General features: G+C 50.6%; 2 protein-coding genes across 7 annotated transcripts in view; both read left to right on the top strand.

The window, feature by feature from the left end:
- Window positions 1-6,098: 6,098 nt before the first annotated feature.
- Window positions 6,099-12,429, top strand: IHH (Indian hedgehog signaling molecule). The gene is made up of 3 exons (XM_006059012.3): window positions 6,099-6,692; window positions 9,009-9,270; window positions 10,999-12,429. Exons 1-3 carry the CDS (start codon window positions 6,375-6,377, stop codon window positions 11,655-11,657), a joined length of 1,239 nt encoding a protein of 412 aa, XP_006059074.1. The 5' UTR covers window positions 6,099-6,374; the 3' UTR covers window positions 11,658-12,429.
- Window positions 12,430-24,805: 12,376 nt separating this feature from the next.
- LOC102405737 (beta-crystallin A2) overlaps window positions 24,806-26,981 on the top strand; it is a 54,244-nt gene continuing 52,068 nt past the window's right edge. For all 6 annotated transcript variants that reach the window (XM_044937817.2, XM_044937818.2, XM_044937819.2 and 3 more), the window contains exons 1-2: window positions 24,806-24,995; window positions 25,530-25,696. The gene's annotated coding sequence lies outside the window, so the exon portion shown is untranslated. The remainder of the gene's footprint in view (window positions 24,996-25,529; window positions 25,697-26,981) is intronic.

The following is a 26,981-nucleotide window of genomic DNA, read 5'->3' as shown; positions in this document are numbered from 1 at the left end:
ATCTTCTGCCCTCAAGAAGTCTGCAGGCCAAAGATGATATTTAAAACTTCCCGCCAAAGTTTTTCAAGAGTGTGTGGTAGAAAGTAACAGCCATGACTATGTTTCTCTTTTTAAAATTTTTTTAATTTATGGATAAATCCTGTTTTATTACTCCTTTTACTTAATTATCTTGTGTCTATAGTTACATGACACAAATTCTTTTAAAGGGTCAGTTATCTTCACTCTGAGCTTCATAAAATGTTTGAAAAACACCCTTGTGATCAGAAAGTCAACCTTATTCACTCCATTGCCCCCTTGCTTCTTTTTTGGGGAGTTGGGGGAGGGGGGCGGCATGCCACATGGCTTATGGGATCTTAGTTCCTTGACCAGGATGGAACTCAAGTCCTCAGCAGTGACAGCGCTGAGTCCTAAATATTGTACCACTGGGGAATTCACCAGCTTGCTTCATCTTTGATCATACTGGTCTCCTTGTTATTTCTCTAATATGCAAACACCTGAGGGCTTTAGTTCTTTGCATTTCTCTCTGCCAGAAACTCTTTTCCCTTAGGTATCTGCTTGAAATCCTCACCCCCTTCAGGTCTGGGCTTAAATCACACCTTTTCAATGAGTCCTTCACTGACTACCCTGCTTAACAGTGTCACCTGCCTCCTGATCTTGGATGGCTGCCCACAGGCTGGCTGTACTCGCAACCTTTCACCCTGTTTCAGGTTTTGTGTTCATAGTCCTTATTCCTTTCTAACACATTATATATTTTTTTTTTAACTTTTATTTATTTATTTTTATTGAAGTATAATTGGCTTATAATGTTGTGTTCATTTCTGGTGTACAGAAAAGTGATTTTTTTCATATTCTTTTCCACTATAGGTTATTACAAGATATTTAATATAGTTCCTGGTGCTATGCAATAGGACCTTGTTGTTTGTTTATTTTATATATAATCATATTTTGTTTATTTCTGTATTTATTTTTGTCCCCCTGGTGCCTCCCCACTAGAATAAATCTCCATAAGGACAGGAATCTTTTTTTTTTCTCACATCTTGAGCACTTGACACAGTGTCTGGCATTTAGTAGGTTCTCAGAAACACTTGTTGAGTCAGTATATGAAGGATTATCACACTCACCCATCCCCCCACACACACTCCCCCACCTCCACATCAGCAGTATCTTGAAGTGGTTTTATAAATTTGTGGATATCAATGAATGTAATCGTTTTTGTTTGGAGCAACCAAGGCGAGGAAATTGGAAAATGAGTACTGAATGTGTACTAAATAAAAGTACGCATATGCGTGCATGCTCAGATGTGTCTGACTCTTTTGTGACCCCATGGACTCTAGCCCACCAGGAGCCTCTGTCCATGAAATTCCCCAAGCAAGAAAACTGGAGTGGGTTGCCATTTCCTCCACCATCTTCTTCCTGGGGAATCTTTCCAACCCAGGGATCAAACCCGAGTCTTCTGGAGTTTCTTTCATTGCAGGCGGATTCTTTACCTCTGAGCCCATCAAGGAAACCCAGTCATAAGGTGAGAGTGGGAGTTAAATACCATTTTGTTAACTATAACCATAACAGAATGAATTTGTCATTTTGCAGAAACTAAGAATACAAGTTATTAAAATGCAAGTGGCTGTATACCTTCTTTCTTTCTTTGGCTATCAACCCTTGGCTATATGTCAGGCATCCTTAGGGTGCTATCTTGACCAAGAGAGACAGCTGAGTGTGGGTGGACTAATACAGAAAGCTGACAGGTGTGTCAGGAGTGTTGCTTGAGTATTAAGAGTAGAACCCTGCCCCCTTTACTGAACATTCACTGAACTAGTATCTTCCAAGAGTCTCTTTAAGCAACTAATTTCTTCCAAATAGAGACACTGGGATGGAAATAAAGTTCATTAATCAGTAAACATGTTATTATCCGTATTCAGAAATATATTTATATATGTGTGTCTTTCTGTCTGCAAAGGTCTTTCTGTTTATAAAAGTTTCCCACAGCCTTTAGTCTCTGACTTGAAGGGAAAATACTCTCTGTAACTAATTCTGCTACTTTTTCCTACTCTGTCAAAGTCATCAAAGCAAGGTCTTTAGAGCTTGAATTTCTCTGAAGTGCCTTGTAATGAGCTTATTGTTAGGGCAAAGGTAACTTGACATTCCCATTTTTAATCAATAGCCAGCATTCATAGCATTGTTAGTTTTGAGTGTCTCTAATTGAATCTCCAAATGTGTCCTGCCCTGATCAGAAGCTTGAAAGACAGGCATGCTTCTTTCCTTCCTGCATATGGGTGAAATTTGGTGGAGTTGCTAACCTCTTCAAAAAATCAACTATAGGAGTCAGGCTGATGCCAACCAGTTGGGGAAATGATTAGTCAAAGAGAGTATGAAGCCTAAAAGCCCAAGATGAAGATAACAAGAGTCTCCTGAATTTAGAGAGAAAAACCAGTGACTTGAACAGAGGTTAACAGCCCAGCATGCTTGCCTTAAGAATTACTCACCAAGAAGCTGGATTATTATGGAGTCTTCCCCGATGGCTCAGCGGTAAAGAATCTACCTGCAATGCAGGAGACATGGGTTTGGTCCCAGGGTCAGGAAGAGCCCCTGGAGGAGAAAATAGCAATCTGCTCCAGCATTCTTGTGGAAAATCCCATGGACAGAGGAGCCTGGTGGGCTACAGCCCATGCGGTTGGAAAGAGCTGGACACGACTGAGCATGCACACATGCATGGCAAGCAGGCCTGGATTCCAACTCCTGCCCTTCCAGCTCCCTCACGAACTCTGAACCTCAGCTCCTCATTCATAAAATGAAGATGGTTGTGTATACATCATAAGGTTTGAGTGAGGAGATCACATCAGATAATATTTGGACTCCCCCCCCCCCCTTTACTAGGTCATCCAACTTGGCTCTTCATGATCACAAGAGCCACTGCCCTTTCCTGAATGTCCTCTTCATTCCTTTCAGTCATTCCTTCCTCTCCTTCAAAACTGATTTCTGGATTTCCCTGGTGGTCCACTGGTTAAGAATCCACCTGCTAGTGCTGAGGACGTGGGTTCTATCCCTGGTCTGGGAAGATTCCACATGCTGCAGGGGCAATTCAGCCCATGTGCCACAACTACTGAGTCCTTTCGCCCTAGAGCCCTGGAGATGCAACTAGTGAGAAACCCAAGTGCTGCAACTATAGAAAGCCTGGGCCAGCAACAAAAATCCATTATAGCCATAAATTAATTAATTAAAAAAAAAAAAACCTGATTTCTTCCAAGAGGTCTAACCCTAGACCAGTCGTTTCTTAATTCCATATTCTTCTAGATCAAGTTCATCTTATCTATTAACCTATCTAATTTAGAATGCATTATTCTGTCCTTGTTTATGAGTGGCATTCATGGCTTTGATTGCCTTTTATTTTCATGATTTACCTTTGAGGTTGAATAGTAAATACCTTGAGGACAACAACTGTCTCTTCTATTTGTCTGTTTGCATTTTCTGTCCTTTTGGGCCTATTACACTAGCTTGCACGGGGTAGATGATTCCCTAATGGGGTGGCCCTAAGCCCCACCACTGTCTTGGACACACATATATGAGGATTCCTATGTATTTCCCGTGGATGAGTACTAGGAATCAGGTGTTTTATAACAAATTTTAAGAGAAGTTTTGCCCTAAATTAGATCTTTCTCCCTTCATCTCTAATGAAAATTCAACTCCTTTCCTAAACGTTTTCTGCCCTTAGAGATTAGGGCCATTATCCTGCTTATTATCCCATATGCATGGTCTTGAAGAGTTGTTAAATTCAGTTTCAATCTTCTTTTCTCCAAGTGAAAAACAGTTTCTTTAAGCTTCTCTTAGAGGTTCTACCTTATAACCACTTATTAATGCTGCCATTCTTCCTCTCATTTCTTCCCTTAAGCTGTGATCCTGTTGAATACAGATCCCTGGGTAAGATCTGATCAGTGTCACATAGGAATTATTTATGCGGTGCTGAGATGGCTGGATGGCATCACTGACTCGATGGAGGTGAGTCTGAGTGAACTCCAGGAGTTGGTGATGGACAGGGAGGCCTGGCATGCTGCGATTCATGGGGTTGCAAAGAGTTGGACACGACTGAGGGCCTGAACTGAACTGAACTGAATGTAGCTTGATCAAGGATAGGTGATCTAGGATAGGCGACCATGGAAACCTATGGGATTAGCCCCCGTTTGTCTGGATTGGGAGAGGTACCTACCTGGCTGAGTAGTGCACCCCAGAAATCTGAACAGGATTGGGGGGCTGGGTTCTTGAACCCGGGAACTCACATGTTAAAGCATTTTGAAGGCTTTCAAAGAAAAGAAGCAATGTTAGAGTCACCTGTGACTGGGAAGTAATCTGTGACACGGAATCTGAATGCAAATAGAAGGGCGAGCACAGGGTGTGCGGAGGAGGCACAAGCCAAGGGAAGCCAAGGAAATGACCCCCGCCACGCTGGTGGAGCCATCCTAAATACCCCTCCTGTGGGCCTCAGTTTCCTCTTCTATATTACGAAGGGCTTGGATTAAACATTCTGTTTTGAGTCCCTTCCAATTCTGAATTTGTATTCACAAAATTGATTCAGAGAAAATGTGAGTATATCTGTGAAAAGCTACCAATGTCCCAAACTCAGACTGAACTGGGTGAGTGAGTGCTGCCCGGAGAGCCAGTCTGCTGGGTGGGCACTGGGGCTCTGGGGCTCTGGGGTCAGCTGGTGGCAGGTGCTGCTGGGGTGGGACTGGAGTTTCTTGCCTTCTGCCAGGAGCAATCCTTCTGCCAGGAACAAGTTGCTCTTCTTCTTAGAACTGCAAAATCTTCATTTGTAAAATGGGGAGGATACTAACGCATTTGGAATTGTAGATTTAAATTAGATAATGCAAGCAGAATGCTTGTATAATAATATCTAAAAGGTTCCATTTATCAAACACATAAGCAGTATTAATATTCTTGAAATGAGAATTTTTAAACTTTTCTCACCCTGTTATTTCTATCTCTATTAAATTTGTAGAAAATATTGCAACCAAATCAGGTAATTTGTTGTAGTGGAGTTTGTTTTTAAACACACTTGCCTTTTCTCGTTTTAACAGAATGAATCCTAATTCATTCAGCCTTCCTGAATATCCTATTAAGATACACACACTATCCATGCTTACATCTCTAGCTGCCATCACTCATTCTCTGTTCTTTTTCATTTGTGAAATAGAACCGAGAGAGTAATTATTTAGCAGCTCCCTTGTGCCAGCGGCAGCCAGTCGGGATTCCTTATTCCGTTGATGTCACCATTTAGATGCTGTTCTCTACACCTTGGCCTATGCCTCCGCAACTTCACTTTGCTCCTTTCAGCAATGTTTTCACGTCCACCTCGTCCTCCATCTGACTCGTCATGAGGCTGGATGCCCCACTCCCAGCTTCGCACCGGGTTGATACAGAATTCAGCTCCACCAAGCTGAGGGCGCGCCTCCCCGGGCCAGGGTGGGGCACCAGGTTACCAGCGGCCTCCTGCCTTTTGGGTTTACTTCCCCGCAGGGGACACCGTAGGCGGCTATGCGGTCCGGCCACTGTCCCCCACCCCTCGCGTCCGGCCGCGCCGTGGGTTGCGGTCTCCGTGGGGGCGGCAGCTCCTGTACTGGAGGTTTGCGCCTGGCGGGGCACCCCGGAGCCGCGGGGAGCCCAGAGGCGAGGCCAAGGCCGGGTGGGGCGCGTCCGGGCGGGGAGAGCACACTCAGGCAGTGCGGGGGGCGCAGAGGGCAGGGGCGGGCAGACGCACGACGGAGGAGCGAGCGGAACGAGGGCTGGCTAGTGCCGGGGCCGCCCGCCCGAGGGGGAGGAGGCTGCGCTGCCCTTGCCGCAGGTTTGCTGTCGAGCGCGCAGGAGGCAGGGACATGGGTAGGGTGCGGTCTGCGCGGGGCCCGAGCCCGGATCTCTTCCATTTCCCCTCTCACTCGGCCCCGGGCTGCGCCGCAGACGGCAGCAGCTCCCGCTCCGCCCCAGCCGCCTGACCGCGGGGCCGGGGTGCTAACCGCGGGGCCCGCCAGCCGGCCGGCCCGGCCAGCCCAGCCCAGCCCGGCGGCCCGCAGCCCCGCCGCCCGCCGCCCCCCGCCGCCGCCGCGTTGCCAAAACAAACGGGCCGGCCTATTTATTGGCGGCCGGCGAGCCGGGCAGCTCAGAGTCGAGGCGCCGAGGGGGACAGCGCGTCGCCACCAGCCAGGGCCCCGGGCCCCCGCCCCGCACCTGAGTCCCGCCGGCCGTGCGCCGCGACGCGCAGCCCATGGCGCCCCCACCTGGAGCCCCCAGGAGCCACCCGGACGCCTGAGCCCCCGCAGCGCTCCGGTCTACTCGTCCACCCATCAGCCCACCAGGCGTCCTCGCCCGCCGCTCCTCGGGGCTCCCCGGCCATGTCTCCCGCCCGGCTCCGGCCCCGCCTGCGGTTCTGCCTGCTCCTGCTGCTGCTGCTGCTGCTGGTGCCGGCGGCGCGGGGCTGCGGGCCGGGCCGGGTGGTGGGCAGCCGCCGGCGGCCGCCGCGCAAGCTCGTGCCGCTCGCGTATAAGCAGTTCAGCCCCAACGTGCCCGAGAAGACCCTGGGCGCCAGCGGCCGCTATGAAGGCAAGATCGCGCGCAGCTCGGAGCGCTTCAAGGAGCTCACCCCCAACTACAATCCAGACATCATCTTCAAGGACGAGGAGAACACCGGCGCCGACCGCCTCATGACCCAGGTGAGCGCGACCCGCCCTCGCAGGGCGCCGCCGCCGAAGCACCGCCACCTGCCCGGCCCTACCCGCCCCCTGGCACCTTTCCTTGACTGGCTGGCACGCCCCCTGGCACCTGCCCCTCTCGGCAAGATGGGCCGGCTGGGGTCCCGGCGGAGTGCTGGCATTCCCCGAGCCCGCCGGAGGCTGTGAGAAGAGCTCCCCTTTGCCAAGCGCCACAGCCCAGCGGGTTGGCGGTGGCCCCTTCGGCCCTGGAGTGCTGGCAGCTCAGGTCAGACGCGGCACCTGGAGGTACCTCTACCCGACTGCCTCCCGCGCCTGCAAGATGCACCAGTCCCTCTGGCCTAACCTTCCGCATGGCTGCGCCCCTTTCATGTCGAGGCGATTCGGCAACCCGAGAGGCGAAGCTCCGGGCGTGGAGGGTCCCACTGGCCTTTCCTCCCCGCGCGCTCTCGGTTCGCTGCGCGGCCCGCTCCGGGGTCCCGGGCAATGGTAGAGCCAGGAGGCGGAGGTAGGGAAGGGATCTTGCAGGGGAGCCCACGTGTCTGTCCCCAGAACCGAGCGGCGCAGCTGCAGTTGAAGGGTAGGGGTGCCGGGCAGCCGGGCTCTGGGACCGAACTTGGGAGAATCCCTGGATTTGGTACTGTGGATAGATTGAAAGAGAGGGGCTGGGGTGCCGGCTAGTCCTAAGTGCTCCGAACAGGAGGCGCGCTCAACCCAAGGACCTGGGGGAAGGGTTGGGTTGGCGGGGCGGGGAGCACACTTTCTTCCTTGAGGCCGAGCTCGAGGGAAGGGGACCTAGGTCCCTTTCCTCGGTGGGCCTCCACTGCAGGTATACAGCCTGCTTTCTAGATGCTTTGGGGAGGGCAGTTAGACCACGGCCCGCAGCACGCGCCCAGGCGCTGGGGCTGGCCCGCGGTGTCGGGCGAAGGTTGACTGGTGGCTGGGCCGGGCCGTGCGCCGAGGAATGCAGATAAGGATCCGGGCCACGGACTGGGCAATCATTGACAGCGCGTGCCCGGGCTCTGGACCCGAGTAGGGGAGGGGTGGGGTGGGGGAAGAGGGGCGGGGAGCAGGGGCCGCGGGACAGACATAGGTGGGTGGCTAGAAGCCTGGCGGCCAGAAGCACGCGGAGCTCCCTCTGGGGGCAGTGAGCGCCCCCAGCTAGATTGCAGCCTCGGAGGACCGACGGGGCCTTGGGTTTTAGCCGCTGTTGGCTCCTGGGAGACCGAGTCCAAGGGTTTGTGGAGACCCTCGGCTCTGAGGGGTGGAGTAGGTTGAGAGGTGGGCTGCCCACACCTGGCAGCTCCTGGCACCTCAGAGTCAAGGACTGTGGAAGGACCCCTCTTCCCAGGCCCCTCTCAGTCAGCTGCGGGGTTCCTCGGGCTCCAGGTAAGAAGAGAGCCAGCGCAGACGATGGTCTCTACCGTCCTCCCCGCAGCGCGGTTCGTCTCCCACTTCATGGGAGGCGGAGCATGAAGTAGGCACCCCGAGGTCAAACGCTCCGTTTCTCGGGTCCTTTCCCAGATAGGGGCGGCGCAGGGGTGCTGAGTGCTCTTGACTCAGGGAGAACGCTACTTGGTCTTTATCAACCCAGAGCCCACCCCTCGCAGCGGGAGACAAGCCGCGTGGTCCTCCATCTGGCCGGGTCATCTGGCCGGGTCAGGCGCTAGCCGATCACCAGCTCTGGTTCCCGGGCTGCTGCTTCCCCGGAGCGGGCGTGGCCGGTTTGGGATCGTGAGGGTCCCAGCGGGAATGCCTCTTGGCGCCGAGGAATCCCGGCAGGCTTGGGATTCCCCTCCAACACACCTCCCAGGCTGCCGAGGCGCTCCGCACCTGCCGCGCCCCGGCCGCTTCGCGGGCCTCAGCCCTGGGGCTACGGTGACACCTACTGGGCACCTCGAGCCTTGCACGCCTAGCAGGCCGGCCGCAGGCAAGTTAGCTCCGGTACGTCCTTTACCTTCCAGGCAGCAGGCGATCCCCTGCTGGTCCCCTGGTGAGACAGAAGGGCCCGGCGCTCAAAAGGTGCAGTAACTCCAACAAGAGAGAGAGAGAGCTTAGAGACAGGCCCCCACGGGTGAGAGGATGGATGCGCCTTCCAGATTTGTGGCGCCACTGCGCAGTCCAGATCCCGGTGGGGTCAGGGGATGCTAGAATGGAAGGAAGCACTTTAGGGTTCTGTGTTCCTAACAGAGAAGGACAGAGCACCCTCCCCGGTTTCCAAGCTCCAGCGAGTGCGGTAGGAGAGTAAGGGGCGGGGCTGCGCGCTCACCTGCACACGGGCCAGCCCCTCCCCCAACTCTGTCCCCTCCCCTCCCGCAGCGCTGCAAGGACCGCCTGAACTCGCTGGCCATCTCGGTGATGAACCAGTGGCCCGGAGTGAAGCTACGGGTGACCGAGGGCTGGGACGAGGACGGTCACCACTCGGAGGAGTCGCTGCATTACGAAGGCCGCGCGGTGGACATCACCACGTCGGACCGCGACCGCAATAAGTACGGCCTGCTGGCGCGCTTGGCAGTGGAGGCCGGTTTCGACTGGGTGTATTACGAGTCCAAGGCCCACGTGCATTGCTCCGTCAAGTCCGGTGAGCCGCTGCCGGGGGACTGGGCCCGGGGCCGGGGCCGCAGGGCGTGGGCAGGCGGCGCTGGGCCAGCGGGAGCCAAGAAGGTGAAGAGGCCCGCCCAGGGATGGAGGCGGGGACCTCGGGGACCAGGACGTCAGCGGCGCTCCCCCCTGCTGCTCTTGATCACCTGCTCGACCCGTGCCTGATAGTGTCATGGCAGGAGCCTAGGGAGACAGGGTCCTGTCCCAGCGATGCTGGGTGCTGACCAGGCGGTCCACAGTCCAGAGCCTGCTGCAAATGGTGCAAGACAGAGCAAGCTGGCCAGATGGAGAAAGCCAGGCTGACAGAGAGACGGCCTCCCCATACAGAGTGGTGCAGAACTGGGAGGTGGGGGTGGGGCCAGGGGCCAGGCTGTGCCCAGACATCAGCATGACTGACTGGGAGCCAGGAGCCCAGAGGTTCAGAACGCACAGCCTGGCTGCAGGTCAGGCCTTTTAAGGCACTATGTCTGCTCCTCTCAGGGGGCGCAGGCGTCCCCAGCCTCATCCCCGGGGCCCTGAAGCTGGACTTTGGGGGGCAAGGACAGCCGTGAGGGCAAGAATAAACAGAATGGACTTAATAAAGTGGATTTTCCCATATTGGCCGCTTTGTTGATCAGAATTGGCAGGCACTGGAACCTCGCCCCCTCCCTCAAATCTTGTCTGCATCCCTGCCACGTGCACTGAACCCGGTCATGGATGCTTCACATGGTTCCTGTGTGGACTGCCTGCGGGGTCCCCTGACTGCAGGCTCAGCCTTCCGTGCTGGCCCCATGCAGCGATCACACTCACAGACCTGGCACATTGAGACCAGGCTCTCTTTTGTTCCTCATTTCACCAGGCTCACAGTGGTGACCCCATCCGGACCTTTCCCCTCTGCACTTCCCTGTCAACTGTATTTACTTCAAGTCACATCGACCCCTCACTTGCAAACATAGAGGCCCGATGCCAGTTCCCAGAGGGGTCACTTCCCTGCATTACTACTGACTCCCAAATAGTATCTTGCCTCCCACCCACTGATGCCATTGTGTCCTGTCCCTACACAAGGACCCAGCACATGAACTGAAGATGGTGATTTCATCCTGGCCACTGAACTACACCCTGGCCTGGCCATTCACTCTGAGTTTCCCCAGGAGTCTGTGTTCTCGCCACTGACTGGCCCTCCTCTCGATTGGTATATAGATGCCAAGGGCCAGTTCTGGCATAGAACTTGGGATGTCAGTCCAAGAGGACAATTTGGGGGGAGCATCTGAGAAATGGGTGAGAAATAATGGGACATCCAGACCCCAGAAGCATGAAGTGACTTACCTTCTCAAGGCTGCAGCTTTGGGGTGTCAAATCACAGCTGGCCACTTCCTGACCCAGCTGACCCTCAGCCTCTCTGACTGCTTCAGTCTTATCAGGATTGGAAGCGGCGGGGGAAGGGCTTTACCTGGGCTTCCGAAGAACCCTTTCCCTCATGCTCCCTGGGCTTGGAGCCTCAATATGCTCCTCTCATGAGCAAAGCATTAGACTAGGGAGGAAGGCAGATCATACTGCGGGCTGGGGGTGGGTTCAAAGCTGCAGAGAAAGTGGGGGGCAGGGAACATGACATGGTGAAGGGGGAGCAGCCTGGGAGCAAGGGGCACCTTCTGGCTGTGCTGGGGAGGATTGCAGTGACTGGGAATCCAAACTCCACCCAGTAATGCCTTCATGTCCCTTCTTCCCACAGAGCACTCAGCCGCAGCCAAGACAGGCGGCTGCTTCCCTGCTGGAGCCCAGGTGCGCCTGGAGAGCGGGGCACGTGTGGCCTTGTCAGCTGTGAGGCCCGGAGACCGAGTGCTGGCCATGGGGGAGGATGGGAACCCCACCTTCAGCGACGTGCTCATTTTCCTCGATCGTGAGCCGGACAGGCTGAGGGCCTTCCAGGTCATCGAGACCCAGGATCCCCCGCGCCGCCTGGCACTCACACCCGCCCACCTCCTCTTCACGGCCAACAATCACACTGAGCCAGCTGCCCACTTCCGAGCCACGTTTGCCAGCCAAGTACAGCCTGGCCAGTATGTGCTGGTGGCTGGGGTGCCAGGCCTGCAGCCTGCCAGAGTGGCAGCTGTCTCCACGCACGTGGCCCTGGGGGCCTACGCCCCATTAACGAGGCATGGGACACTGGTGGTGGAGGATGTGGTGGCCTCTTGCTTTGCGGCTGTGGCTGACCACCACCTGGCTCAGTGGGCCTTCTGGCCCCTGCGACTGTTTCACAGCTTGACGTGGGGCAGCTGGACCCCAGGGGAGGGTGTGCACTGGTACCCCCAGCTGCTCTACCGCCTGGGACGTCTCTTGCTGGAAGAGGGCAGCTTCCACTCGCTGGGCATGGCCGGGGCAGGGAGCTGAAAGGATCCTTCTACTGCCCTCCCAGAACTGCCCACATGGGTCTAAAGGCCTCCCCACCAGGAGGGCATTGGCCTTGGAAGGGACCTGAGTGGGGACACTGGTTCCCACCATCTCCTCCACCACAAAGATACATCATTGAGACTTGTACTGGACGATGCCAGTGTCCCCCAGCCCCATCTTGGTGTAGTGACAAAGCTGCAAGCTGAGCTGGTGATGGGGGGGTGGTCTCTCCTTCTGTCCTTGAGGCCAGGGGGTCCCAACCCAGCCAGCCCTCACTACGATTTTTCATTCCTGCCTCCCCCAGTGGGGAGGGCCCATTCTATCCATCTTAGGCCCCTCTTGGGTGGGCTTGCACCTCAGTTGATGCTGCTAGATTCCCTGGGAGCCGGCAGGGAGCTGGCTGGACTCAATGCTGCCCAGAACTGAGCAGGCTGCAGGGTAGGGCAGCCAGCCTGGCCATCCTGAGGCATGACCTTCCTCTCTGGCCACACTCCTCGGGACACATCCAGAGACTGTTGCTGTCAGTACACAGAGCTGTGTGTTTCAGCCAATGTGATCACAGTGCCCAGGACAGGGGCAGTGGGCTGGATGTCCTGCCCAGCCTCTGCCCAGGCTATACATTCCCATTTCTGCTGAACCATGACCCCCACCCCCTCCTCCGGTCAGTCTCCCCCACCTTATTTATTGGCACCGAGGGGGAAGCCCATGGGAAAATTTGGGGATGTTTTGGTCTTTTCTTCCTTTTGTAATAAAAATTATTTAAGTTGTTAGAGCCCTGGAGTCCAGGACACCAAGTAGGGCTGATACACTGTTAGCCTAGAACCGTGGGTGGGGCCATCCAGGGCTGTGTACACCTTCCTCCAAAGACAAAACCTTCAGCGCTCCCACCCTCTTTGCAGGCCCCTTCTCATCCAGTAGGTCTGCCAAGTCGCAACAGAGGGCTGTTCAGAATGGGCTGCAAGGCAGATGTGAATTCTACAGAATCTCTTCATGATCCACAGTGAAAAGTTAGAGACTCATGCCCCGAGAAAGACCAGAATAAGTACGGAAAGCCCCTTTACTCAGAAACAAGGAGATGTTTCTAGATAAGTAAAGTGATCACCGAATTGTTAGATCAGTTCTTTCTCTGGTCTAACTGTGTTTAGGCAAACTTTGGGGTCAGCATGCAGAGGCCTTGCCTGGCCCTAGTTAAGGTGCCTTCCCTGCTGATTCTGGTCTTTCTCAGGGCCTGAATCCTGATTTGTGGTCCCACTTCTAGGATTCTTCTTTAACAGATCTAGATCAGGATGTCCCTTGTGATCCAGTAGATTAAGACTCTGCCTGCCAATGCAGGGGACATGAGTTCGATCTCTAATTCAGGAAGATTCCAGATGCCTCAGGGTGACTAAGCCTGTGAGCCACAGTTACTGAATCCTGAGCTTCTAGAGCCCATGCTCTGCAACAAGAGAAGCCACCATGGTGAGAAGCCTGCACACCAAACTTGAGAAAGCCCATGGGCCACAACGAAGACCCAGCTCAGCAAAAAAAAAAAAAAAAAGAAGATCCAGATCGAGGCCTAGGAACTTATTTTTACAAATACTCCAAATATGGCAGATAGTCCATAGCTTACACTTTGAGAAACATTGCTTAGTCGGAAGGACACCAGTTTATTGCCAAAACAGGATGACCCCTGTCTTCATTTTTTCTTGGTCTCTGCATCCCACAGCAAGTTTTTCTGTACTCATTATAGACCAGCTGAGATTCCCAGGTCCATCGATAAAATTGTTAAATAGTCAGGAATACTCTGAAGCAGTTGAAATAGGCCATAGTGGGAATATTTACACCATAGAAATTGGCATATGCTACAAGTAGGGCTCCGCTGACTGTGGAGAGCTCATTGTGAAAGCACACCCCTGGGCAGGTTCTAGCCTCTGATAGAGATTTCTGTCAGAAAGTGGCAGGGGGATGACTGCCCTGACTCTTACCTTACCATCCCCACTTCCATGGAGGAATGCTCTAGAGAAAACTTCATTGCTCTGGAGACTGTCATCTGGGAGGAAGAGGCTCCCACAGGCTGTAATGACAACTGCTATCATTTAGTGAAGACTAACCATTGTCAAACATTGTTCTAAGTGCTTTACATGTAGCACCCGCTTCATTTTCATAACAACCCTATGTGGTATATATTATGCATGCATGCTAAGTGGCTTTAGTCATGTCTGACTCTTTGCGACCCTATGAACTGTAGCCTACCAGGGATACAGTAATCTTTTGTCCGTGGGATCTTTTGTCCGTGGGATTCTCCAGGCAGGAATACTGGAGTGAGTTGCCATGCCCTCCTCCAGGGGATCTTCCCGACCCAAGGATTGAACCCACATCTGTTGTCTCCCGCACTGGCAAAAGAGTTCTTTACAACTATCACCACCTGGGAAGCCCAGTATATACTATATTCTTACCATTTTCCAGATGAGAACACAGAGGTTCAGCAAGCTTAAGTAACTTGCCTAAGATGATGCAGCAAATGACAGAAGCAGGATTTGAACCCAGGTGTCTGGCTTGCCTTTTCATACTGTTCATGGGGTTCTCAAGGCAAGAATACTGAAGTGATTTGCCATTCCCTTCTTGGAAGAAAAGTTATGACCAACCCAGACAGCATATTAAAAAGCAGAAACATTACTTTGCCAACAAAGGTCCATCTAGTCAAAGCTATGGTTTTTCCAGTAGTCATGTATGGATGTGAGAATGGGACTATAGAGAAAGTTGAGCACCAAAGGATTAATGCTTTTGAACTGTGGTGTTGGAGAAGACTCTTGAGAGTCCCTTGGACTGCAAAGTGATCCAACCAGTCCATCCTAAAGGAAATTAGTCCTGAATATTCACTGGAAGGACTGATGCTGAAGCTGAAACTCCAATACTTTGGCCACCTGATGTGAAGAACTGACTCATTAGAAAAGACCCTGATGCTGGGAAAGATTGAAGAGGGGAGGAGAAGGGGATGACAGAGTATGAGATGGTTGGATGGTATCACCAACTCAATGGACATGAATTTGAGTAAACTATGGGAGTGGGTGATGGGCAGAGAGGCCTGGCGTGCTGCGGTCCATTGGGTCGAGAAGAGTTGGACACAATGACTGACTGAACTGAACTGATCTGGTTCGCAGGTCCACTATTCTCACCAGAGGCTTTTCCTTTGGTAAACTTGGGTCCTTTCCAGAAGGCATACTCAGCATTTCAGGACTGGAAATCTGCTTTGTCAGGCCACTTGGAGTGACTACATGTCGCTTTGTGGAAGACACTCACAGACCAGGTCACAGGAACCAGAACATCTATGAACACATTTGCAGTGAGAAACAAAATGTCAAGGTCAGGAGGCTCTGGTCCATTCATTTGCACATTCTGTCTTTTACAGAAATTTTGCATGGGGGTGGGGGAGAGAGTGAAAGAGAGATTGAGGCTCTCCCTTATGGGAGGCCTACCTGCCCCTCTTATGGGGCCTGGGGACACTTTGTCCTGTAGACACAGAGCCATTTGGTGTCCCTAGACCTTCTGTTCTAAAAGAGCTTCCTCAGGAAATACACTTATCTTCAGAGACGGCTGCAGAGATTCAGAAAAGCACTTTGAATCCAGACCCTGGAAAGACCAACCTTGGGATAGAGGTGAGGCCCTGAAGTTTTTCAGGGAATCCTGACCCAGAACTGTGGTTGATGGTACCAGCTGGATGAGTAGAGTCAGCCTGGAAAGTTATCCTTCACTTCTGCAGTGCGATAGTCCAGTTCCTCCCACCAGAACCAGCTTGCTTATCCTCCTTAAGATGCCGAGGCCCAGAGGAAGGTCAAGCATGCTGCCCAGACCCAGGGAGCTACTGGTCCTACGCCTGCTGTTTTTCACAGGCCTAAGCTCAGCCCTGAAGGCCGTTGCATCCACAGTGGTCATTGCTCTCCCCCAACTCTTGCCCGTAGGGGCTGCCTGCAGAATGGCTTCTGACAGTGAGTGGCAATGTGCTGGAAAAGGCTGAGCCAGTGCAGCGGTCCTTTAGGCAACCAGGCCTGCTGTTGGCACTTGCAGCCCCAGGATGGGAAGTGGAAATAGGTGAGTGAAAAAGTGAAGTGCTAGTCGCTCAGTTGTGATTGACTGTTCGCAACCCATGGAGTATTGTCTGCCAGGCTCCTCTGTCCATGGAATTCTCCAGACAAGAATACTGGAGTGGGGAGCCATTCCTTTCTCCAGGGGATCTTCCCAACTCAGGGATCAAACCTGGGTCTCCTGCATTGCAGGCAAATTCTTTACTGTCTGAGCCACCATGAAAAATCTTAGTAAAATGCCCCTTCAGGAGATCCAACTAGAAAAGGCAACACTTCTGGCCTGGCACCAGGAAGTCTGTCTAGGAGAAAGCCTCACACCAAGGGCACTGAGCTCACAGAATGTCTGGATTTCAGGCCCCGCCCCCTTGCCTGCCCAGCCCTTGTGCAGTGTACAACTTGTACAGCCTTCAACTCTGGCCCCAACTGGTCTGAGTTTCTGCCAGGCTCAGACAGATTCTGCCAGTGGTGACAATTGGGAGAGAAGTTCCTACAGCATCACGCAAGAGGAAGTGGGGAGAAATAAACAGGGGTAAGGATGGGATGTGCAATGTCTGGAGACTTCCTGGAAGTGGTTTGGGGCTTGGCATAAATGATTTGGGCAAGAGGAGGTGGATGGATCATTGGGAACAGGTGTGTGGAGGAGATGTGTAGGGCATGCTCAAGGACTAGGAGCCAGTGTGACTGGGGCTTAAAGGTGCCAGGAGGGGAATGGAAGTAGGGGAGGAGAAACACTGCACCCCATAAAAGGGGCAGAGGTGAAGGCCTGGTGAGAAGTGCTGAAGCAGAAAACACCCCAAAGAAGGAATGGAGGCCCTCAGTGTGGAGCACAGGCTCTGCTGCCCACCTGAGAGGGTGTTCCTGCCACAGGAAAACTTTTTGGCAGGTATTGGTGGCAGCAGCTCTTCCAACCCATGCCCCATGCCCTCTGCCCCCTGGGTGGAGCAAGCCTCCTGGATCTTGGGCCCACATCCCACACCCCAGCCTAGTTCTCAAAGCCTCTTTGTTCCATTGGGCCAAGCTTCGGCCAGCCCAGATCTGATAACGCCAGGTAGAACAGATAACGGCCCCACCCTGCAAGCCTCAAGCCACACCCAGGCTGCCTCGCACGCACACATGCACGCACATCTCTTCTGCCCCAGAAGGGCCTAGATGCAGGGACCTTCCCACCCACACCAGAGTTGGGGAACCTCAACCTCTGGGCTGGCCTCCTCCTGCAGTCCATTCAAGACCCCTCTCATATGCATGCGTAAGCAGGATAAGCGAATTACCTCCCATTTCAGAGAGAAATAAATGAAATGTCCCAGAGGGAAAATGATTTGCCTGCAGTTATTTCTTCCACAATCAGGAGCATCAATTGCTAGCTCTGCTCTTTATGAAAGTGAAAGTGAAGTTGCTCAGTCATGTCCAACTCTTTCGATCCCATGGACTGCAGCCCACCAGGCTCCCCTGTCCATGAGATTCTCAAGGGAAGAATACTGGAGTGGGTTGCCAACCACCCCAGGGACCGAACCTGGATCTCCCGCATTGCAGTCAGACTCTTTACCCTCTGAGCCACTAGAGATGCCTCTGCTCTTTATATTATTTTTTAAAACCCTAACATTATGTGAAGTGAGGTTATTCTCAGTTCTTTTCTGGCAGAGAAGAAACAAAAGCCCAGAGAGGTGAAGTTACTTTCTTAAGGTCACACAGCACATTCCAGAGCAGAATTCAGATCCCCTGCAGCAGCAAACTGAGAGAGATAGGAACTGACGAGTTACCCACCCCAGAAGGAGAGGCATGCACTCCCAGCCTTCATCTAAAAGATCTGATGGGGCTGGGGGTGGCCAAGAATCTCCAGGAGGGTGGTCCTGGAAAAACAACACTCTAGATGCTATGTGTGTGTGTGTGTTAGTTGTTCAGTTGTGTCCAACTCTTTGCAACCCCATGGAGAGGATCTCATTTTTATGCAAGTGGCAATGTTTAAAATATGTCCATGAATTATTTGATACTCGTCTCCCCTTGAATCTGGCCTGAGACTAAGTTAGGAAAGACCATATAGCTTCTGTCTGGATCTACCCTGAGCTTGCCAAGTTTGAAAGGCTATGGATAGGTGTTCCCAGCCCTCACCTAGCTGAGCTCCCAGCCAACAGCCAGTATCAATTGTCAGCTGTGTGAGTGCACCATCTTGGATATCCAGTCCAGTGGAGCCTTCAGGAGGCTGCAGCCCTGGCCAACTCCTAACTGCAATGGCATGGGAGAGTCCAATTGAGAACTGCCTGGGCAAGCCTGTCCTGAATTCCCAACCCACAATATCACAAGCAAAATAAAACGGTTGTTTGGAATCTTGGTGTGCTTTCTTACACAGCAATGGTAACCAGAACAAAATGCAAAGAGGAAATGGGATTTGGTGAGGACAATTTTGGAGGCTTTCCAAAGCCTTTAATACACTTTTACATGAAAGCTTTTTAAAAAATGAAGTGTGCATGAGGCTGGGAGAGGGGCAGTGCTTCTCCATCTTCTAAAGGGGCAGTGTGAGAAGACACACTGACGGGATAAACTCGGAGCAGATAGAGACAAAGGGAGGGGCTGGATAAGCTCATCTCCACACTCAATTGGTTGAAAGAATGCTCCATACCTACTCTGGTAGCAGGTCTCTGGTGACAGCAAACTTGGAGGAGTGGAGAGCCTCTAGAAGGAAAGGAGTTTCTGCATGTGGGCTAGTGGGTAGCAAGGAGTCATACACAATTATAAGGAAGGCTACTAGAAGTTTTAAAAACCCAAATGTTAGATGCTGAAGAAAGTGCTCAAAGTTTGGGGCCAGACCTGAGAGAGGGGCTGGACATTCCCATGGATGGCTGGACGCTTACAGGGCCTTGACAAGAAGGTCCATGAAAATGAACTGAGAGGTGCACTGTTACCCTCATCAACTCCCCCTGTGTCTGCATCTGGTTTTTAACATATGCCTCTGAATGCCCAACATAAGAAAGCTACTCTGGGCATTCCCTGGTGGTCTCTGCATTTTAGGTGGTTAGAACTCTGCCCTTTCACTGTTGAGGGCCTGAGTTCCATCCCTGGTCAGAGTACTAAGATTCCACAAGCTGCATGGCATTGCCAAAGATAAAGAAGTAAGTAAAGGTGTGTGTGTAAAACTCAGAGGAAGGTGACCAGGCAGGTCATAGGGAATGGTATTTCTCCATGGAGTGATTGGAAGAGTATAGATGGATAGGTTTCTTGGTTCTGAACGCTTAATTCTAGAGAGGCAAAAGATAGGTGTGTTCAGAATCTAATAAAGAGGAGGAAAGTGCAGTTTATGGTACAGAATCCTAGCAGACACCACTCTAGTCAAGTGATCAAGCTCATCACCAGTAATACATGTCGACAAGGTGTACCCTCTGATACTATGCGCTGAAAAGGGCTTATAACTCTGTTATGCTTCCCAATAATGCACATCTTACCCTAATCACAAGAAACGAACCCAGATTGAGGAATATTCTACAAAATAATTGACTGTACTCTTCAAAAGAATCAAGATCATGAAAGACAAGGAAAGATTCAGGAAATGCCCAAGGTGGGATCCTGGATTGCATATTGAAACAGGAAAAGGACATTACTGGATGAACTTGTGAAACCCAAATAAATTCTATACTTTTCTTAATCGTATTATTATATCAATGTTAATTTCTTCTTTTTGATAAGTGTCCTATGGTCATGTAAGAGGTTAACCTAGGAGGAAGCTGGATGAAAGGTTTTAGAGAACCACCTGCACTATTCTTGTGCATGTCTAAAATTAACTCAAAATTTTTTAAATTAAAAAAAAAAAAACTAATAAAAAGAGAATCTCATGGACCAAAAAAGGTAGGCTTCCTTACCATCTCTAAGTCCAAGTCAACTTCCATAACCAAAGGAAGCCAGTTACACTAAATTGGTGGTCATGCTATAACATCTTTACTTGAGAGAGGGCTCTAGTCAGATAGGGATTGGAAAAGGGTTTGAGGAATTAAATAGGGTGGAAAGTCACAGAATAATGGTGTTCTTCATTTATTCAAAACATATAATGAGTCAGGCTCTGTGCTAAGTTCTGTAAACCTTTTATCCCACTTAAACCTCATGACCTTTGAGGCAGCTGTTAGAAGTTCTTGCTGTTTACAGAAGAGGAGGCTGGATCTTACAGAAATGAAGGAATAAGATCAGACAGCTGAGGGCTGATGGAGTTGGGGTTTAAATCCAATCTGATTTACTCCAGAGCTTGCTCTGAACCACTCCACTGTACTGTCTTCTCAGCTATTATCTGCATTCAAATCATGCCTCAGGGTTTTGCACTGGTGTGGGTGGGGGAAGAGGAGAGAGGAGGCAGGAGGAAGGGGATGACCTAGGATGGAGCTGTCCATGGTTCTGGACAGAAGGACGTGGAGCTGGGGAGCCTATTCGGAGACGGTGCTGAGGAAGACAGCTGGGAGATAGTGCAGAAAAGGAGCCTGCTCAGACTAGAGGGAAAGAGCAGTCAGACATGGTGGTAGCTACCAACAAGGAGGAATGAGAGAGAGACTCCAAGCTTTGGCTTAAAATAAATAACCACATATACAATAGCTGGTAAGGTAGGATTTATCCTCAGGTCTCACTTGCAGCCAATACACCAGTATTATCCTGTGTAGCTCTACTGGTTGTTAAAATCTGGAAGTACTGTTAGTGGGTGCCCTCAGTCGTGTCCAACTCTTTGTCACCCCATGGACTGTAGCCCACCAGGCTCCTCTGTCCCTGGGATTCTCCAGGTGAGAATGCTAGACTGGGTTGCCATTTCCTTCTCCAGGGGATCTTCCCAACCCAGGGATCAAACCTGAGTCTTCTGAGGCTCTTGCATTGGCAGGCAGATTCTTTACCACTGAGCCACCTGGGAGAGACCCACTTTGTTACTAGTTAGCAGATAGTCACTGACTTGAGTTCTCCACTACTGTGGCTGCTCTCCACACTTCACAACCTAACACCTGAAAGGTTAAGGCTGGCACAGTATGGGTTCTCAGGACCCAGCTCTGGCTCTAAGGCTCCCTGGTATCCATTCTCATAGGTCAGTATGCATACTGTACCAATTGTATTTTGAATACTGCCCCTGTTTGCCCCCTTTTACTGATGGGGAAAATGAGGCTCTGACATGTTTAACCATTTGCCTCAAATTGTTCAGTTCTTAAATGGTAGAATCAGGACTTGAACTTAGTCTTCTGGGATTGAGCCTCATATCCTTTTCCCTCCATCCCCCCTACTGTTGGCCTTGTGCCTATTTACCACTTGGTATGGGGTCGCACAGAGTAGGACACGACTGAAGCAACTTAGCAGCAGTAGCAGCAGCAGCAGCAGCAGCGGACAATGAGGGAGCAAGTTGAACAGGTTTTTTGGGTTGGCACAGGAGAGTTAAAAAACCCTATGGGGTCCCAGGCTCTTTCCTTTGAATTGTATTGCCATGTGGCATCTTCCCCAGCCCCTGACAATGTTGTATCCTGGAAGCCCTTTCAGGCTGGGGGTGTCATCAATCTCGATGCTCTCTCTCCACACCCAGCAACTTTAGGGGGCCATGGCAGCTTAAGTGAAGAGGAGCTAAAAAGCCTCTTGATGAAAGTGAAAGAGAAAAGTGAAAAAGATGGCTTAAAGCTCAACATTCAGAAAACAAAGATCATGACATCTGGTCCCATCACTTCATAGGAAATAGATGGGGAAACAGTGGAAACAGTGTCAGACTTTATTTTTCTGGGCTCCAAAATCACTGCAGATGGTGATTGCAGCCATGAAATTAAAAGACGCTTACTCCTTGGAAGGAAAGTTATGACCAACCTGGATAGCATATTTAAAAGCAGAGACATTACTTTGCCAACAAAGGTCCGTCTAGTCAAGGCTATGGTTTTTCCAGTGGTCATGTATGGATGTGAGAGTTGGACGGTGAAGAAAGCTAAGCCCTGAAGAATTGATGTTTTTGAACTGTGGTGTTGGAGAAGACTCTTGAGTCCCTTGGACTGCAAGGAGATCCAACCAGTCCTAAAGGAGATCAGTCCTGGGTGTTCATTGGAAGGACTGATGTTGAAGCTGAAACTCCAATACTCTGGCCATCTCATGCGAAGAGTTGACTCATTGGAAAAGACTTTGATGCTGGAAGGGATTGGGGGCAGGAGGAGAAGGGGACGACAGAGGATGAGATGGCTGGATGGCATCACCAACTCGATGAACATGGGTTTGGGTGAACTCGGGGAGTTGGTGATGGACAGGGAGGCTTGGCGTGCTGCAGTCCATGGGGTTGCAAATAGTCAGACACGACTGAGCGACTGAACTGAACTGACAGCTTAATGCAGAGAATGCTACATGCCTGCTCCTAGATGCCCTCTTATCCATAGTCTTCTCTTCACCTCTCAGGCTGGGCTTATAAGATTTACCCTACTAATTTTGGAGGTCAGGAGCTTCTGTGGGAGGACCTACCACTTCATTTCCTTTCCCAAATGTAAATACATCTTCTGATTTCAGAAGCAACACTGGAAACTGAGTCGGAGTTGTAGGTGAAGAAAAGTGGGAGAGGGCTCTTCAAGTACTGGAGCTGGCTGCTTTGCCAACTGGACAGTAGATCATCCTGGCATGTCTTTCTGTCTTTCTCTACCCTAGAGCCACAGGCAGCCTCCTTCTTGGAGAAACAAAAGAGGAGAATGTGTAGAGGAGACAACACTTTTGACCTCTCCTGTGTGCAGCAGAGAGACTGGGAGATGGGAGGAGGTGAGGATGCACAGAAAGCTGAGTAGCAAAATTATAGGGACCTTCCACTTAGCAGGGAAGCCCTAGTGGCTCAGTGGTAAAGAACCTGTCTGACAATGCAGGAAACACAGGAGATGCAGGTTTGACCCCTGGGTTGGGAAGATCCCCGGAGGAGGAAATGGCAACCCACTCCAGTATTCTTGCCTGGAGAATTCCATGGACAGAGGAGCCTGGTGGGCTACAGTCCATAGGGTTGCAAAGAGTTGGGCACAACTGAGCAACTGAGCACACACCCACTTAGCAAGTGACCTTCCAGTGTGTGTGTGTATATGTGTGTGTGTGTGTGTGTCTATCTCTGTTGACAAAGTATGCATCAAATACTTTACATAACTGACCACTCAGTCCCTATGTGGGCCTTTTGATAATTATCCCCAGGGTAAAAGATAAGGCTCAGAGAGGTCATGGGACCTGCCCAAGGTCACACAGCCAGTAAGTGGCAGTCAGTCTGCCTGATGAATTTATCTCAGATCTGTCTGATTTCTCAGCCTGAAGTCTTCTGTATTTCACGGGAGGGATATGGGGGGGAAAAGCTTAGAAAAGATATTTTTGTGTGTGCTGAAGCCCAAATCACTGAATGTGCTTTATCTTTATCACCCTTGGCTTCTAGCCAGGAGGATTAGAGTCTTCCCATCCTCCTTCCTCCCTTTCTTCCACATCCTGGTCTTCATCCAGGTACTGAATCATCACCTACCCTCGTTCACAGCCTTGAACAAAACAGCGCCCACCCTGTCGTCTTTCTTGAGTCCACGAAGGAGATGGTCCCCAGGACCCAGCACCCATTGTTCCCCACAGGTTCTGGAATCCTGAAATGAGGGACTTCTGAGGCAAGCCCAGCTTCCTCTCCCCTTCTCAGTTTCATCCATTGCCACACCCCTTTCCATGCTATTTGCTTCCTGGAGCTAAGTTCAGCTTGGGCCTTTCCCTGGGAGTCCACCATGCCGGTCAAGGTCACTCATCAGCAGAGTTCCCAGGAGGCAGGCAGAACCTTGTAGAAGTAGAGCCCATAAGGGACCAACCAAGAATTCCCTCTCACTGTCCCAAGCCCAGAAGCCACCACTGATTGGACAGACCAGCTCTGGAGGGACACTCCTTCAGTGAAGAGGCACAAGGGTGTGTGGCTCCTAGAATAAGCTTTTCTAGCTCTAGTCTCCTTAGGGTTTTCTCGCTGGGATTTCTGAGGCTACCACCGAGCCTTGCCTCCAGAGTTACTGCTCCTTATTTTTTTCTGGCCTAAGAATAGACAAACAGGTCCCTTTCCCTGTTCTTCAGGTTCAGCTGAGTCAGGCTGACCATTTCAAAAAGAGCTTAAAGGAAAACAAAAAGGAAATCATTATAGAAACCACAAACAACATAGAAGTGGTAATGTCCAAAGTGCAGGTTTCCTATTCTGAGAATAATGTTAAAACCAGTGAAAAACTCACCGAGTTCCACATTCCTCAATCCCAAGAAAACTCCAGACCTAATTGTGCTGGCATAACGTAATAGGCCCCTGGCCTGACCCTTCATTTCAGCCTCTGGCCATGTGATCTCCCAGGCCAATTAAGGCAGCATTGTCATCTAAGTGTATCTTTTACCTTTAAACTCCAACTTTCCCAAAATGAGAGTTTATTTTCTGGGTTTACCCCTAGAGTCTCTCCCTCTAACACCCAGCCTTCAGCACTGTCCTGGGTAGTGAAGCATCTTTAATTGCCCATAAATGATCTCAGATTTTCAGCTTCAACCACCTAAGGAGTCTTCACCAAATGAGACTCTTCCCTTCAAAGGACAAACGAACAAATGAACCAGTGGGCTTCCAAAAATCCATATTATGTGAAATAATGCCTTCTTCAAACATCCACCTTCAGATCCCTTCAAAAGCGTTAGCTTTGTGCTGGGCTGGAGGAAATGCCAGGAGAAAATGCCTAGGAGACATTCCCTTCCACCTGCAAAAAGAATTCATTTGCAATGCAAGTAAGAAATAACTACTGCTTTTAAGTTAACAATTGTAATCACAGAACGAAGTTCTCGGAGAGATTCTGACTCTGTCACCAAGGGGTATCACAAAAGAACAGAAACGACTCCCACTGCTCTGACAAGTCCTTGGATTACCCTCCTCCGAATTTGCTCGTCAACTAAAGCCAAGATTTCGGGGACGTCCCAACAACTGTTGCAACTGGTAGAAGACAGTTACAGCCAGCAGGGAAGTTGGAGAATAAAAAATAAGGGTGAACGTTGAAGTTGGGCGGGGTCTTCGCTTTCTCTGATCCATGACTCATGAGGGTAGCCGTCGTTGCCCTGGGAAACCAGGAGACGCCATGACGCTTGCGTCTTGTATCTATAGAAACGACAACATGGCGGCGGTGTGAGTTCTGAGCGTTGGTCCCAGCGACCCGGCGAGCTGCGCGAGTGGCCAGAGAAGGTATCTGTCTTAGGAGACTGTCTCCTTTGGGAAGTCGTGACGGGGTGCCCTCAGTGTCCGTCGGAGAGCCCTGAGGTACTAAGACTTGGGTGAGATCAGCCTGGAGATCTCTTAGAGGTTAGTGAAACCGCTCTAAGTATATTTTATTTCTTCTTGGCAACCCGCCACTTTTTACACTGGTCATCTTAGGAATTTTTAGGTTGGAAATTAGGCAAATAAAGGAAGCTGATGATTTTTTTAAGGTTCTCAAGATATAAAAAAGAGACGAAAAAAAACACCTCCCTTGCCCAGTGTCCTTGCAATGATCGCAGTCTTTGGAAGAGTAGCACATGCTAGTGTGGAAATTATCATTGTTAGTTATAGTAACATAGGTTTGCCTAGGGCTTTTTCAAATTCTCTGTTTCTTTCAAACTTAGAGTCAATTTTGTGAAATAGGATAACCTTCATTTTACAGGTGAGGAGACTGAGGCTTGAGGAGATGGAGAAACTTGCCCATTTCAAATGAATCGGAGCAGATGCTGGAACCCAACTTTTCTTGCTCCAGGACCAGTGCTCACTTCCCTAAGCCCTAAGCCCTGGTCTGGACCAGGGTTTTACCCTGTTATCTCTCTTTTTTTTCCAGAAATGTTGATCAGAGATTTTTTTTTTCAGAGTCCAGAGGCAGAGGCTGTTTGTAGAATGCCCTATGGTTACAGCCATTACTGAGCCAGGGAAGTACTACAAAGCCATCCAACAGCAGAAAAGTAATGGGGCCTTCCTCCCTGTCTCACCATCTTGCATCTCTTTGATTCCATCTGAATGTTCACTTCCAATTGAAGGTAGGAGCCTTACCTGTCCTGTCTGGGCTAGCACTGGTACATAGCAGGCATTCAGTAAATGTCTTGTGAATGAATGAATGAGTGAATGTAAGATAGTCCCCTGCAGAGGGTTTGGTTGCTATTGTTTAGTTGCTTTGTTATGTCTGACTCTTTTGTGACCCCACGGACTGTAGCCCACCAGGCTCCTCTGTCCATGAGATTTCCCAGGCAAGAATACTGGAGTGGGTTGCCATTTCCTTTTCCGGGGGTTCTTCCCAACCCAGGGATTGAACCCACATCTCCTTCTTGGCAGGCAGATTCTTTACCACTGAGCCACCAGCGAAGCCCCTAGACGGTTTGGACTTGTTGCCAGTTAGGAAAAGAGTACATCAACAGAATATTTTGGTCTGGATGAATGGTGAGAAGGGTATGGGAGAGTGTCTGATGGAAGTGTGGAAATTTCTAAAGGGTGACCATACAATTGTTTCCTAAAGCAAACTATGTTATAATAAGGGGCTGAACCCCAGACTTGAAAATAAATAATTTCAGGCCAAATAAAAGATGACTCACATCTAATCATAAATTGTTATAAGGATTAAAATACATGTGAAGGACTTACAGCACTGCTTGGCACATGATAAATTCTCAGTAAGTTTTCTTAGAAGTTGTTATTATTTTGGAAATTGTTATTCAAAGAGGTGGGGGAAGATACTGAGTAATCTTAAATATGCACATATGTTCAAAAAAGGAGTACATTAATGCTTTCAAATATGGTAGCCACACCAGGGTGTATGTGCAGAAGGAAGGGGGATTTGAGATGGAGCCAGAGCCAGTTTGGGACCCTTGTGTGTCCAAAGCAGGGCCAAGCACCCTTTTGAGCATTTGTTGAAAGCTGTGGACACTCTCCCTAGAAAAGAGCACATGCCCATACCCATGAAATTTGCATATAATTTGCCTATAACATTTGTATATAATTTCCAAACACAGACTGTGACTGGATCCCTCTGCTTTAGAGGTTGATTCATTTGTCCTTGGATTGAATCATCATTTCAGTGAGTTCAGTTCAGTTCCGTTGCTCAGTCGTGTCCAACTCTTTGTGACCCCATGAATCGTAGCATGCCAGGCCTCCCTGTCCATCACCAACTCCCAGAGTTCACTCAGACTCATGTCCATCGAGTCAGTGATGCCATCCAGCCATCTGATCCTCTGTCGTCCCCTTCTCCTCCTGCCCCCAATCCCTCCCAGCATCAGAGTCTTTTCCAATGAGTCAACTCTTCGCATGAGGTGGCCAAAGTACTGGAGTTTC

This window comes from Bubalus bubalis, chromosome 2 (assembly GCF_019923935.1).
Source record: "Bubalus bubalis isolate 160015118507 breed Murrah chromosome 2, NDDB_SH_1, whole genome shotgun sequence".
NCBI lineage: Eukaryota > Metazoa > Chordata > Mammalia > Artiodactyla > Bovidae > Bubalus > Bubalus bubalis.
The sequence above is the reverse complement of the archived record's forward strand: the minus strand, read 5'-3'. Positions and strand labels throughout refer to the sequence as shown.

Coding starts and splice junctions, on each gene's coding strand:
- IHH (XM_006059012.3), top strand. CDS start 6,375: ATGTCTCCCGCCCGGCTCCGGCCCCGCCTGCGGTTCTGCCTGCTCCTG. Junction 6,693..9,008: donor CCGACCGCCTCATGACCCAG/GTGAGCGCGACC, acceptor CCCCTCCCGCAG/CGCTGCAAGGACCGCCTGAA. Junction 9,271..10,998: donor GCATTGCTCCGTCAAGTCCG/GTGAGCCGCTGC, acceptor TTCTTCCCACAG/AGCACTCAGCCGCAGCCAAG.